Source organism: Ascaphus truei, chromosome 1 (assembly GCF_040206685.1).
Source record: "Ascaphus truei isolate aAscTru1 chromosome 1, aAscTru1.hap1, whole genome shotgun sequence".
In the NCBI taxonomy this organism is placed as follows: domain Eukaryota; kingdom Metazoa; phylum Chordata; class Amphibia; order Anura; family Ascaphidae; genus Ascaphus; species Ascaphus truei.
This window is the reverse complement of record NC_134483.1, coordinates 403,700,332-403,713,291: the sequence shown is the minus strand read 5'-3', so window position 1 is coordinate 403,713,291 and position 12,960 is coordinate 403,700,332. Positions and strand designations below refer to the sequence as shown.

The 12,960-nt window shown below is 49.8% G+C and overlaps 1 protein-coding gene across 2 annotated transcripts in view; it reads right to left on the bottom strand.

Annotated features, from left to right (window-relative positions):
- The window catches only part of DCHS2 (dachsous cadherin-related 2), a 328,465-nt gene that overhangs the window by 35,342 nt on the left and 280,163 nt on the right, over window positions 1-12,960 (bottom strand). For both annotated transcript variants that reach the window (XM_075613040.1, XM_075613047.1), the window contains exons 11-13: window positions 7,094-7,228; window positions 5,484-5,693; window positions 3,790-4,650 (exon numbers count right to left, since the gene is read on the bottom strand). In XM_075613040.1, the coding sequence (XP_075469155.1) occupies window positions 3,790-4,650; window positions 5,484-5,693; window positions 7,094-7,228 (1,206 nt within the window). The remainder of the gene's footprint in view (window positions 1-3,789; window positions 4,651-5,483; window positions 5,694-7,093; window positions 7,229-12,960) is intronic.

The following is a 12,960-nucleotide window of genomic DNA, read 5'->3' as shown; positions in this document are numbered from 1 at the left end:
CTTCCCCTTATTGTTAATTCTGCGATGCTGACCGGACGGTAACATGGCGTCCTGCGGCCTGGGACCAGGTCACAGGATCCAGAGACATTATGTGAGACCTCCGGCTGGAACTCACACTGCAAGGAGGATCACGACCCTTTAGGAGAGAGGGGATTTATGTTGGAGGCCACGCTACATGGGACCTGCTCCAACACACTGCAGTACCTGGGTACTGGAGTAAACAGGCAGGTACCCAACGTGCAAAAATTATATATCAATGGCGCTCTGCACTATTAAATTATAAACATATAATATATAGTAATGGAAATATACAACCAGTGGCGTGGATGTTTCTCCTGGGAATGGATGTTCCACATGTGATGGGAAAACATGTAAGGGAAAAAAATCACAACATAGTGTAATACTGTTAGGCATACATACAAACATATAACATAAGACGGACGCTGAGAACAACAGGTGACCAATTACAAACACATTTAATAAAGCATATCATTAAAAATACATAAAATACATAAAATAGAAACTGTTAGGACACTCCAACTCAGGTGGGGGTACCTGCTTACCAAAAGTAAGAAGGTAACAGGCAGTGGATATATAAGAGTATCCCCTCTATGGATGGCTGCTGCTGCACCGGACTGCTGGGCTCACAAGTGTGTTGTTTACCGTGGATAGTGCTTGCTCCCTCTGTTTGTGGCATCCACCTCTGTGCGCCGTGGACACGGATGATTCTCGTGTCTGCCGGGGAATGATAGTTCCTTCCTGCTCGGCTGTTGGAAGCGCGCCAAACGGAGCTGTAGTGAACGCGGATGGATATCCGCCCGGTTTCGGCAGCCAACGGGCATCTGCTAGCAGGTTCCAAGGGGGACAGGATTCACCACCGAGTCTGGAGGACCTCTCAGAGACACCCTACACGTTTCGAAAGTCTAGCTTTCTTCCTCAGGGGTAAACGTAGTATAAAAAAGTAGTCCCTGTATGTCCCGATATATATAGTCCCGGATTAAAGGTGCAGTACATCAGAATAAACTTGCTCATGCGCAGATGTGTACTTTGGGACTCTCAGCGTCTCGGACAAGAACATATACACAAAAACAAACATAGAACATAAGATGACAAGTGATACATATCAAATAATAATAATAATATATTTACACTATCTAAAAATTTAAATAATGACAATGGAACATAAGAAATATATAGCCTAATCTCAGAATCATTATTGATATTATCAAACAACAGTTGTGAGCCCTATATAAGAAGCATGTTGAGCAGAATTCAAACTAACCTCAAAGTAGATCATATAAATAATGAAGAAAAATATATATATACCCTTATAATGGGTGAAAAATGTGATGGTGCTGTGTAGGTATAAAAATATATATGTTCCCCAGAGAATCCTTTTGGATTTACGAACTGAAAACACTCACCCCTTTCGGGCTCAACATTGAATTTGACCTAAAACCTTTCCTTCTGGACAGATAAAGTATCCATCTAATAAATAGATTATTCTATCTCCATTATACAGGGCTCTGGTATAGCACACTATTATATTTAAATTTATTGATTATCACAGGAGAACCACTCTATATATATATTTTGTAAATATCACATATAAGTTATATATGTAATAGGTTATTTGACTGATTTCTACTTAAAATCAATATTGTAGTAGCCGCATATATTTTCACTGATCACAGTATACACAATTATATGCATTTTAATTAACTCACATATTTACTCGGTCACCACTGCACAATTGCTTTTCATATTATATATAATAATTTTTACAATTGACATACTTTATTAAGTTTATAATACTTCACACACATCACATATATACATATCTCATTCACTTCCACATTTATACAACATTATCACATTCTATCACCCAATGTATGGGAACATATATTTTTATACCTACACAGCACCATCACATCTTTCACCCATTATAAGGGTATATATATATTTTTCTTCATTATTTATATGATCTACTTTGAGGTTAGTTTGAATTCTGCTCAACATGCTTCTTATATAGGGCTCACAACTGTTGTTTGATAATATCAATAATGATTCTGAGATTAGGCTATATATTTCTTATGTTCCATTGTCATTATTTAAATTTTTAGATAGTGTAAATATATTATTATTATTATTTGATATGTATCACTTGTCATCTTATGTTCTATGTTTGTTTTTGTGTATATATTCTTGTCCGAGACGCTGAGAGTCCCAAAGTACACATCTGCGCATGAGCAAGTTTATTCTGATGTACTGCACCTTTAATCCGGGACTATATATATCGGGACATACAGGGACTACTTTTTTATACTACGTTTACCCCTGAGGAAGAAAGCTAGACTTTCGAAACGCGTAGGGTGTCTCTGAGAGGTCCTCCAGACTCGGTGGTGAATCCTGTCCCCCTTGGAACCTGCTAGCAGATGCCCGTTGGCTGCCGAATCCGGGCGGATATCCATCCGCGTTCACTACAGCTCCGTTTGGCGCGCTTCCAACAGCCGAGCAGGAAGGAACTATCATTCCCCGGCAGACACGAGAATCATCCGTGTCCACGGCGCACAGAGGCGGATGCCACAAACAGAGGGAGCAAGCACTATCCACGGTAAACAACACACGTGTGAGCCCAGCAGTCCGGTGCAGCAGCAGCCATCCATAGAGGGGATACTCTTATATATCCACTGCCTGTTACCTTCTTACTTTTGGTAAGCAGGTACCCCCACCTGAGTTGGAGTGTCCTAACAGTTTCTATTTTATGTATTTTATGTATTTTTAATGATATGCTTTATTAAATGTGTTTGTAATTGGTCACCTGTTGTTCTCAGCGTCCGTCTTATGTTATATGTTTGTATGTATGCCTAACAGTATTACACTATGTTGTGATTTTTTTCCCTTACATGTTTTCCCATCACATGTGGAACATCCATTCCCAGGAGAAACATCCACGCCACTGGTTGTATATTTCCATTACTATATATTATATGTTTATAATTTAATAGTGCAGAGCGCCATTGATATATAATTTTTGTACTGTTCAATACCTGACTGGGGTTCAGGGATATATCATAGGCTGCCTACACATTAGGATATAGCGCTACCTATTTGTTTTGTATCAGGTACCCAACGTGCGCCTACATCTACAGGGGGTAGCGTTACCTCACATTTGGGTGGGATTGCTGGGACAGGACATCAGGGGTTATTGGTGCCACAGCACCCTCAATACTTTGGAGGAACCATCACATGTTTGGTCACTGTGTTATAGTGTGGGTACAGGTTATTGTATGTTAGTTTGTGTGTACAGTAAAGCTTAGTTATATGCATTGTGTGGTGTATTACTTATTACTGTGCATCGGTTCCTGTGAGAGGTTATCCCGCCAACGCTGGGATCCCTCATAGATGGAGGCGCTGCACGCAAGGAGAAAGAGCTCACCCCAGGCTCCCAGAGGTGGAGGCTTAGGCCTCCTGTAAGCAAACAGGTACAGAAGCACACATAGTTGCCCGCGTAGTTCCCTTAGGCATAGGGAAAGGGAGCTACAGACACACACACATACTATATATATATATAGTATATATATACTGTATATATATAGTATCAACATTTTTATATACAGTACAGTACTTTACAGATGTAAAGGGCTTCATTGGTCCCTCAGGTATGATATGTTGGGATATACTACTCCAACATTGCCAATGAATACTATGGAATCTCTGTTACATCTGTACAGTCTATATGTTTTAGTGTGATATGTCTATATAAACCATTCAAATGTTGATACTAACCTGCCTCACTGTTTTCCAATATGATGGCTTCATAGACATTGTGCACAAATGAAATTTCCTTTTCCAGACCCTGCACATAAATGGCAACAAGACCTGTGACTGTCCTTGCTGGAACACCAAGATCAGAAGCCACGACTTTGAGAACTGTACTCCTAAAAGAATCAGATGGCAGAGGCTTTTGAAGTTGGACCTCTCCTGTTTGTCTACTGATATGAAAGAAAGGATCAGACTCCGCTAAATTAAACACCACCGTTCCATTCAGCCCCAGGTCCAGATCACTTGCGCTTATAGTGGCTATAGTTTTATTTACCAAGGTATTTGGAGAAACAAGTGCATGTACCAGGTTCTCCACAAAAACGGGGCTGTTATCATTGACATCTTCAATGTACACCAGTACTTTAACAGTGGCACTTTTGGGGCCATGTATGCTACAGTCACTTGCTACAACCCTAAACACATATTGATGTTTGAGTTCTCGGTCTAAAGCTCTTGCAGTTACTATACTACCAGTCGTACTGTTTATGGTAAGCACCCCTTGAGTAGCATCGATTAAAGAGTACACTATTTCACCACTTAGTCCTTCATCTAGATCTGAAGCCAGAAGATTGAGAACAACAGATCCAATAGTTAAGTCTTCTCTCACAGATGTGCGGTATTGGCTTTTTGAAAACGTAGGTGGGTTGTCATTTTCGTCCAAGACTATAATGTTCAGCTTGGCTGTGGTGCTTTTCCGGGGGCTGCCCAGGTCATGGCATTCCACGATAATGGTAAAATTGCTGACATCCTCTCTGTCTAAACTGCGGGTGGCCCAGATCTCCCCTGATGTGTTGTTAATGGCTAAATATCCTCCCGTGTTTCCACCTTTAAAAAGGAATAAGACATAAAACAAGAACTGTCACCAAAATTCATGCAAATGAAAATATATATCATGGCAATGATGTGCAAAATTTGTTAATTCAAATAACAAGAAACATTTTTGCTTGCACAGCCAGAGTGTTTAAGTGCCTTTGGCATATGATTGCCTTCTGTTTGAATTAAAACCTGTATTTCATTTAAATCAGTGGGTGGCATTGACAGTAAATACAGAATGTCTTACCCATTACAGAGCAATGATTTTGCCAGATGTTAGTCTTTTTTTTGCTACATCTACACACCTTATAAAATGTATATATTACTGTGCTACTACATCAGACAAAATCTTGCCACTCTGTGTTAAAATACCCACAATGTGCCACGCACTACAGACAACAAATATACTTATTGTCTTCTGGCTACAAAAACTTTGATGACAATATGGGTAAAAAATTAATTTTGGTTCAGTTATCACACGAGCAAAAACATTAATCCTAGCCTGGAAAGAACTGGATGTTAAACAGTGTAAGCTACTATAGTAATTAAACACGGTTACCAGGTGAAGTAAAAGATGTGATCCCTGCTTTTCACATTAATTTCAAGGCAACATATTATTCTTATAATGCTAGAGAGTTTATCTGTCTCTACCAGGTTACATGGAATCTTTCAGTGTCCATACTCTTAAAAACCGATATGTGAAAATAAAGTAACACAAATATTAAACGTTCAAAGTTTTCAAACCTCTAAATGCATAAACATTCTTGTCACAGTTGTAGTGATAAATTGCATGTAATGTCAGTTTAGACAGCTGTATATGCTGCTTGGTAAGCATCATTAATTACCAATTATCTGGAATTGGACACTTCCATTGTTGCCAGCATCCTTGTCCACGGCCAGTGCAGTGTGTATTATTCCCAGGTCTTGGTTCTCTAGCACCTGAATGTCAACATCAGGAAGTAGAAACTCAGGAGCATTGTCATTTTCATCCAATACTGTGCATATAATGGTTGTTGTACTGGATAATGAAGGGAATCCACCATCTGTCACAAGCACTAATATACAAGAAAGCACAGCAGATTCATTTAACAGTAAGTGCCAAGCATATATTTTAACATTTACGTTGCTATAAAAAGATATAAACGTATTATTTGAAAAAGTGTAGGCAGAACCATTAAATATGTAGCCGAGTCTCCCTACCCTGCCTCCTCAGGTGCGGGGGAGCTGTCAAGTAGTTGGTCGGAGCTCTGCGCAATCGGGAGTGTGGGGGCGGGCATCTTGGTGAACGCGCATGCGCAATGTAGCGAGGCGCGCATGCGCAGTGTGAGGAGTGCGGCAGACATCTTAGGACGGCTCCGCAGACGCGGGACAAGTCCCAGAATCCCTAGAGGGAGGGACTGCAGCACATGGGACTATACCAGCCAATGGGATGCGAGCAACTGGATATCCTCCTCGCGCGGAAAGCCTGTGTGGCAATTCGGATGGAGGAGGAAAAGAAGAAGGTAGTGTCCAGGGAGCAGTGCTTCCTGGCCTAGGCCTAGATCTTGCCCCTAGGCCCCAGTTAGGCCCTGAGCCATAGTAGAGGAGTGTTGTAGGGAAGGCCCCAGATTGGGACCTTTCCATTATTGTTATTCCTGAACCGGTGACTGAACGGCCATGTGGTGCCCTGCGACCTGGAACCAGGTCACAGGATCCAGAGACAATGTTTGAGACCCTCCGGCTGGAGCTCACACTAAGAGGATGATCAGGACCCTTTAGGAGAGAAGGGATTTGTGTTGGAGGCCCCGCTATGTGCGACTCGCTCCAACCCACCATGCCAAGCAGCACCTGGGTACTGGAGTACCCAGGCAGGTACTCAACATGCACTTACATCTACAGGGGGTAGCACTAACTCACATTTGGGTGGCAATTGCTGGGATGGACACAGGGGTATTGGTGCCACAGCACCCTCAGTACTTTGGGGGAACCACCACTTGTTGGGTCACTGGGTTTATACTGTGGGTACAGTTATTGTATGTTCTGTGTTAGTATCTGTGTACAGTAAACCTTAGTTATATACATTGTGTCGTGTATTACTTATTACACTATATCGGTTCCTGTGAGGGGTTATCCCACCAATGCTGGGATCCCTTGTAGGTGGAGGCGCTGCACTGCAAGGAGAAAGAGCTCACCCCAGGCTCCCAGAGGTGGAGGCTTAGGCCTCCTGTGAGCAAACAAGTACAGCAGCACACGTAGTTGCCCGCGTAGTTCCCTTAGGCATAGGGAAAGGGGGCTACAAATATATCAATTAAACCTTGTAATGGCTAAAAAATAAGATGCGGAAGTACTAGAAAATATGGGGGTTATTAATTAAATTGCAATAGTCCCAATCGGGGTAATGTCACACGGGAGGAAATTATATACCTATTGAACATGTGAATATAAATAATGAATCATTTCTGTAGCTAGATTATACCTTTTATAGTGAAGAACTCCTGTTCCTCTCTGTCAAGTTTAGCTGCTGTTACTAATTCTCCAGTCTCTGAATTTATTCTGAAAAGTCCATGTCCTGTGCCTGGTATAATGTGAAAGGTAAGTACTGAGTTGATTCCTGCAAAAACATAAATAAATAATAGTGACAACTAAGTACAAAAAACATAAACAGGCATAAGATCAATGAAGTACAAATAAAAAATGTAGCAATAAGATTGTATTCTTGCGTAGAGCTGAGACTGTAGGAAACAGTACAGAATACATTCACAAAATAAACCCCTTACGTCAAAGTGAAAACAGACATTTACTAGAATATCTGTGAAAAAAAGTTCTAAATGATATTACGCTGCTACTTCCTGCACGGATGCTGCTTAATCCTGCCTCGCTCCTCTCCTCTTGAGAGGAGCAGGGAAATTATCAGCAGCGACTCAGGAGCAAACAGCTGATGAAAGGGCGTGGGGGGAAATACACGATTCACGGTTCTACTGTTCCCTGGCCAAATAGGTTAGAGATGAGGAGAGGTGCAGAGCTGTCTCTCACTGACTCCCCCATGCCTCTCACTGACTCCCCACGCCTCTCACTGACTCCCCCATGCCTATCACTGACTCCCCCATGCCTCTCACTGACTCCCCACGCCTCTCACTGACTCCCCCATGCCTATCACTGACTCCCCCATGCCTCTCACTGTGCTCCCCATGCCTCTCACTGTGCTCCCCATGCCTCTCACTTCACTCCCCATGCCTCTCACTGACTCCCCCATGCCTCTCACTGCCTCCCCCATGCCTCTCACTGACTCCCCCACGCCTCTCACTGACTCCCCCATGCCTATCACTGACTCCCCCACGCCTCTCACTGTGCTCCCCATGCCTCTCACTGTGCTCCCCATGCCTCTCACTTCACTTCCCATGCCTCTCAATGACTCCCCCATGCCTCTCACTGCCTCCACCATGCCTCTCACTGACTCCCCATGCCTCTCACTGACTCCCCCATGCCTCTCACTGACTCCCCCATGCCTCTCACTGACTCCCCCATGCCTCTCACTGTGCTCCCCATGCCTCTGACTCCCCATGCCTCTCACTGACTCCCCCATGCCTCTCACTGTGCTCCCCATGCCTCTCACTGACTCCCCCATGCCTCTCACTGACTCCCCCATGCCTCTCACTGACTCCCCCATGCCTCTAACTGCCTCCCCCATGCCTCTCACTGTGCTCCCCATGCCTCTCACTGACTCCCCCATGCCTCTCACTGCCTCCCCATGCCTCTCACTGACTCCCCCATGCCTCTAACTGCCTCCCCCATGCCTCTCACTGTGCTCCCCGTGCATCTCACTGACTCCCCCATGCCTCTAACTGCCTCCCCCATGCCTCTCACTGACTCCCCCATGCCTCTCACTGACTCCCCCATGCCTCTCATGCCTCTCACTGACTCCCCCATGCCTCTCACTGACTCCCCCATGCCTCTCACTGACTCCCCATGCCTCTCACTGTGCTCCCCATGCCTCTCACTGACTCCCCCATGCCTCTCACTGACTCCCCCATGCCTCTCAATGACTCCCCCATGCCTCTCACTGCCTCCCCCATGCCTCTCACTGACTCCCCATGCCTCTCACTGACTCCCCCATGCCTCTCACTGTGCTCCCCCATGCCTCTCACTGACTCCCCCATGCCTCTCACTGACTCCCCCATGCCTCTCACTGTGCTCCCCATGCCTCTCACTGACTCCCCATGCCTCTCACTGACTCCCCATGCCTCTCACTGACTCCCCCATGCCTCTCACTGACTCCCCATGCCTCTCACTGTGCTCCCCATGCCTCTCACTGCCTCCCCCATGCCTCCCACTGACTCCCCATGCCTCTCACTGCCTCCCCCATGCCTCTCACTGACTCCCCATGCCTCTCACTGACTCCCCATGCCTCTCACTGCCTCCCCCATGCCTCTCACTGTGCTCCCCATGCCTCTCACTGACTCCCCATGCCTCTCACTGTCTCCCCATGCCTCTCACTGCCTCCCCCATGCCTCTCACTGACTCCCCATGCCTCTCACTGACTCCCCCATGCCTCTCACTGCCTCCACCATGCCTCTCACTGACTCCCCATGCCTCTCACTGACTCCCCCATGCCTCTCACTGACTCCCCCATGCCTCTCACTGACTCCCCCATGCCTCTCACTGTGCTCCCCATGCCTCTGACTCCCCATGCCTCTCACTGACTCCCCCATGCCTCTCACTGTGCTCCCCATGCCTCTCACTGACTCCCCCATGCCTCTCACTGCCTCCCCATGCCTCTCACTGACTCCCCCATGCCTCTAACTGCCTCCCCCATGCCTCTCACTGTGCTCCCCGTGCATCTCACTGACTCCCCCATGCCTCTAACTGCCTCCCCCATGCCTCTCACTGACTCCCCCATGCCTCTCACTGACTCCCCCATGCCTCTCACTGACTCCCCATGCCTCTCACTGTGCTCCGCATGCCTCTCACTGACTCCCCCATGCCTCTCACTGACTCCCCCATGCCTCTCAATGACTCCCCCATGCCTCTCACTGCCTCCCCCATGCCTCTCACGGACTCCCCATGCCTCTCACTGACTCCCCCATGCCTCTCACTGTGCTCCCCCATGCCTCTCACTGACTCCCCCATGCCTCTCACTGACTCCCCCATGCCTCTCACTGTGCTCCCCATGCCTCTCACTGACTCCCCATGCCTCTCACTGACTCCCCATGCCTCTCACTGACTCCCCCATGCCTCTCACTGACTCCCCATGCCTCTCACTGTGCTCCCCATGCCTCTCACTGCCTCCCCCATGCCTCCCACTGACTCCCCATGCCTCTCACTGCCTCCCCCATGCCTCTCACTGACTCCCCATGCCTCTCACTGACTCCCCATGCCTCTCACTGACTCCCCATGCCTCTCACTGCCTCCCCCATGCCTCTCACTGTGCTCCCCATGCCTCTCACTGACTCCCCATGCCTCTCACTGTCTCCCCATGCCTCTCACTGCCTCCCCCATGCCTCTCACTGACTCCCCATGCCTCTCACTGACTCCCCATGCCTCTCACTGACTCCCCCATGCCTCTCACTGTGCTCCCCATGCCTCTCACTGTGCTCCCCACGCCTCTCACTGACTCCCCACGCCTCTCACTGACTCCCCCATGCCTCTCACTGACTCCCCATGCCTCTCACTGACTCCCCATGCCTCTCACTGACTCCCCCACGCCTCTCACTGTGCTCCCCATGCCTCTCACTGACTCCCCATGCCTCTCACTGACTCCCCCATGCCTCTCACTGACTCCCCCATGCCTCTCACTGCACTCCCCCATGCCTCTCACTGCACTCCCCCATGCCTCTCACTGCACTCCCCCATGCCTCTCACAGCACTCCCCTATGCCTCTCACTGCCTCCCCCATGCCTCTCACTGCCTCCCCCATGCCTCTCACTGCACTCCCCCATGCCTCTCACTGCCTCCCCCATGCCTCTCACTGCACTCCCCTATGCCTCTCACTGCACTCTACCATGCCTCTCACTGCACTCCCCTATGCTTCTCACTGACTCCCCCATGCCTCTCACTGCACTCCCCCTTGCCTCTCACTGCACTCCCCCATGCCTCTCACTGCACTCCCCTATGCCTCTCACTGACTCCCCATGCCTCTCACTGACTCCCCATGCCTCTCACTGACTCCCCCACACCTCTCACTGCACTCCCCCATGCCTCTCACTGACTCCCCCATGCCTCTCACTGACTCCCCATGCCTCTCACTGTGCTCCGCATGCCTCTCACTGACTCCCCCATGCCTCTCACTGACTCCCCCATGCCTCTCAATGACTCCCCCATGCCTCTCACTGCCTCCCCCATGCCTCTCACTGACTCCCCATGCCTCTCACTGACTCCCAAATGCCTCTCACTGTGCTCCCCCATGCCTCTCACTGACTCCCCATGCCTCTCACTGACTCCCCCATGCCTCTCACTGCACTCCCCCATGCCTCTCACTGCACTCCCCTATGCCTCTCACTGCACTCCCCCATGCCTCTCACAGCACTCCCCTATGCCTCTCACTGCCTCCCCCATGCCTCTCACTGCCTCCCCCATGCCTCTCACTGCACTCCCCCATGCCTCTCACTGCCTCCCCCATGCCTCTCACTGCACTCCCTTATGCCTCTCACTGCACTCTACCATGCCTCTCACTGCACTCCCCTATGCTTCTCACTGACTCCCCCATGCCTCTCACTGCACTCCCCCTTGCCTCTCACTGCACTCCCCTATGCCTCTCACTGCACTCCCCCATGCCTCTCACTGCCTCCCCCATGCCTCTCACTGCACTCCCCTATGCCTCTCACTGCACTCCCCCATGCCTCTCACTGCACTCCCCTATGCCTCTCACTGACTCCCCATGCCTCTCACTGACCCCCCATGCCTCTCACTGACTCCCCCACACCTCTCACTGCACTCCCCCATGCCTCTCACTGACTCCCCCATGCCTCTCACTGACTCCCCATGCCTCTCACTGTGCTCCGCATGCCTCTCACTGACTCCCCCATGCCTCTCACTGACTCCCCCATGCCTCTCAATGACTCCCCCATGCCTCTCACTGCCTCCCCCATGCCTCTCACTGACTCCCCATGCCTCTCACTGACTCCCCCATGCCTCTCACTGTGCTCCCCCATGCCTCTCACTGACTCCCCCATGCCTCTCACTGACTCCCCCATGCCTCTCACTGTGCTCCCCATGCCTCTCACTGACTCCCCATGCCTCTCACTGACTCCCCATGCCTCTCACTGACTCCCCCATGCCTCTCACTGACTCCCCATGCCTCTCACTGTGCTCCCCATGCCTCTCACTGCCTCCCCCATGCCTCCCACTGACTCCCCATGCCTCTCACTGCCTCCCCCATGCCTCTCACTGACTCCCCATGCCTCTCACTGACTCCCCATGCCTCTCACTGACTCCCCATGCCTCTCACTGCCTCCCCCATGCCTCTCACTGTGCTCCCCATGCCTCTCACTGACTCCCCATGCCTCTCACTGTCTCCCCATGCCTCTCACTGCCTCCCCCATGCCTCTCACTGACTCCCCATGCCTCTCACTGACTCCCCATGCCTCTCGCTGACTCCCCCATGCCTCTCACTGTGCTCCCCATGCCTCTCACTGTGCTCCCCATGCCTCTCACTGACTCCCCACGCCTCTCACTGACTCCCCCATGCCTCTCACTGACTCCCCATGCCTCTCACTGACTCCCCATGCCTCTCACTGACTCCCCCACGCCTCTCACTGTGCTCCCCATGCCTCTCACTGACTCCCCATGCCTCTCACTGACTCCCCCATGCCTCTCACTGACTCCCCCATGCCTCTCACTGCACTCCCCCCTGCCTCTCACTGCACTCCCCTATGCCTCTCACTGCACTCCCCCATGCCTCTCACAGCACTCCCCTATGCCTCTCACTGCCTCCCCCATGCCTCTCACTGCCTCCCCCATGCCTCTCACTGCACTCCCCCATGCCTCTCACTGCCTCCCCCATGCCTCTCACTGCACTCCCCTATGCCTCTCACTGCACTCTACCATGCCTCTCACTGCACTCCCCTATGCTTCTCACTGACTCCCCCATGCCTCTCACTGCACTCCCCCTTGCCTCTCACTGCACTCCCCTATGCCTCTCACTGTACTCCCCCATGCCTCTCACTGCCTCCCCCATGCCTCTCACTGCACTCCCCTATGCCTCTCACTGCACTCCCCCATGCCTCTCACTGCACTCCCCTATGCCTCTCACTGACTCCCCATGCCTCTCACTGACTCCCCATGCCTCTCACTGACTCCCCCACGCCTCTCACTGCACTCCCCCATGCCTCTCACAACACTCCCCTA